The 1034-nt window shown below is 77.0% G+C and overlaps 1 protein-coding gene across 1 annotated transcript; it reads right to left on the reverse strand.

Annotated features, from left to right (window-relative positions):
- Window positions 1–126: 126 nt before the first annotated feature.
- Window positions 127–633, reverse strand: AURANDRAFT_18038 (hypothetical protein; the record flags this gene model as incomplete). Its single annotated transcript, XM_009044825.1, has 1 exon — window positions 127–633. A coding segment is annotated over one exon (507 nt), but the record flags the coding sequence as incomplete, so codon positions are not given.
- Window positions 634–1034: the final 401 nt, after the last annotated feature.

Below are 1034 nucleotides of genomic sequence, written 5' to 3' on the forward strand. Positions count from 1 at the left end.
CCCGCGGTCGACGACCGTCGCCCCCAGCGCCGCCGCGCGCGCGTCGAGCGCCTCGGACCGCGTCGCGCTGTAGAGCAGGTCGCGCCGCGCGCCCGGCCGCCGCGCGGCGCCGCGGACCGCAGCGTCGACGCGGCCGACGTCCGGGCCGAGCGACGGCGACAGGAGCCGGTCCGCCTCGTCGAGCACGAGGAACGCCGCGCAGCGCAGCGTCGCCGCGACCTCGCACCGCTCGCAGACCTCCGCGAGGCGGCCGGGCGTGCCGACGACGACGTGCGGCCGGCCGCTCGCGAGCTCGAGGCCCTGCGCGACGCCGTCGACGCCGCCCGTGACGCAGGCGACGCGGACGCGCTGCCGCGCGCCGAAGACGGCGAACTGGTCCGCGAGCTGCGCGGCGAGCTCGCGCGACGGCGCGACGCACAGCGCGAAGACGCCGAAGGGGTCGCGGAAGAGCGCGTCGAGGATCGGGAGCGCGAACGCGGCCGTCTTCCCGCTGCCCGTCTCCGCGACGCCGAGCACGTGGTCGCCGCGGAGCGTCGCGGGGATCGCGCCGCGCTGGATCGCCGACGGCACCGCCATGCCCAGGGCTCCGCAGGACGCCACGACCCAGGGCGCCAGGCCCAGGTCCGCGAAGTCGACGGCGCCGCCGCCGCAGCCGCCGCCCGCCGCCGAAGCGCCGCCCGCCGCCGCCGCCGACCCACCGCCGACGTCGCGCGCGCCGCCGCGCCGGCGCTTCTTCTTCGCGCCGCCGAAGAGGTCCATGCTCGCAACTATCGCCGCGAACTCTCAGAGCTCTAGAGGCTAATTAATTACGCCTGGCGGCGGGAAAGGAGAAAAAAACCGACCGCCGCAGGCGGGAGGAAAGGGGAAAAGGGTGGTTTTGTAGGCCTCTATCGGCCCTTGTGCCCGGAGTGAGGCCGTCGAGGGGGCTGCCGGGCGTCCGGCCGGTCACCCGCGCGAAGCGCCGGCCCAGGCTGTGGCTGAAGGAGGCACCGCGGCGTGCCGCGGCTGCCGCGCTTGCGCTGGCGGGCCGGGAG

Source organism: Aureococcus anophagefferens, assembly GCF_000186865.1.
Source record: "Aureococcus anophagefferens unplaced genomic scaffold AURANscaffold_874, whole genome shotgun sequence".
In the NCBI taxonomy this organism is placed as follows: domain Eukaryota; class Pelagophyceae; order Pelagomonadales; family Pelagomonadaceae; genus Aureococcus; species Aureococcus anophagefferens.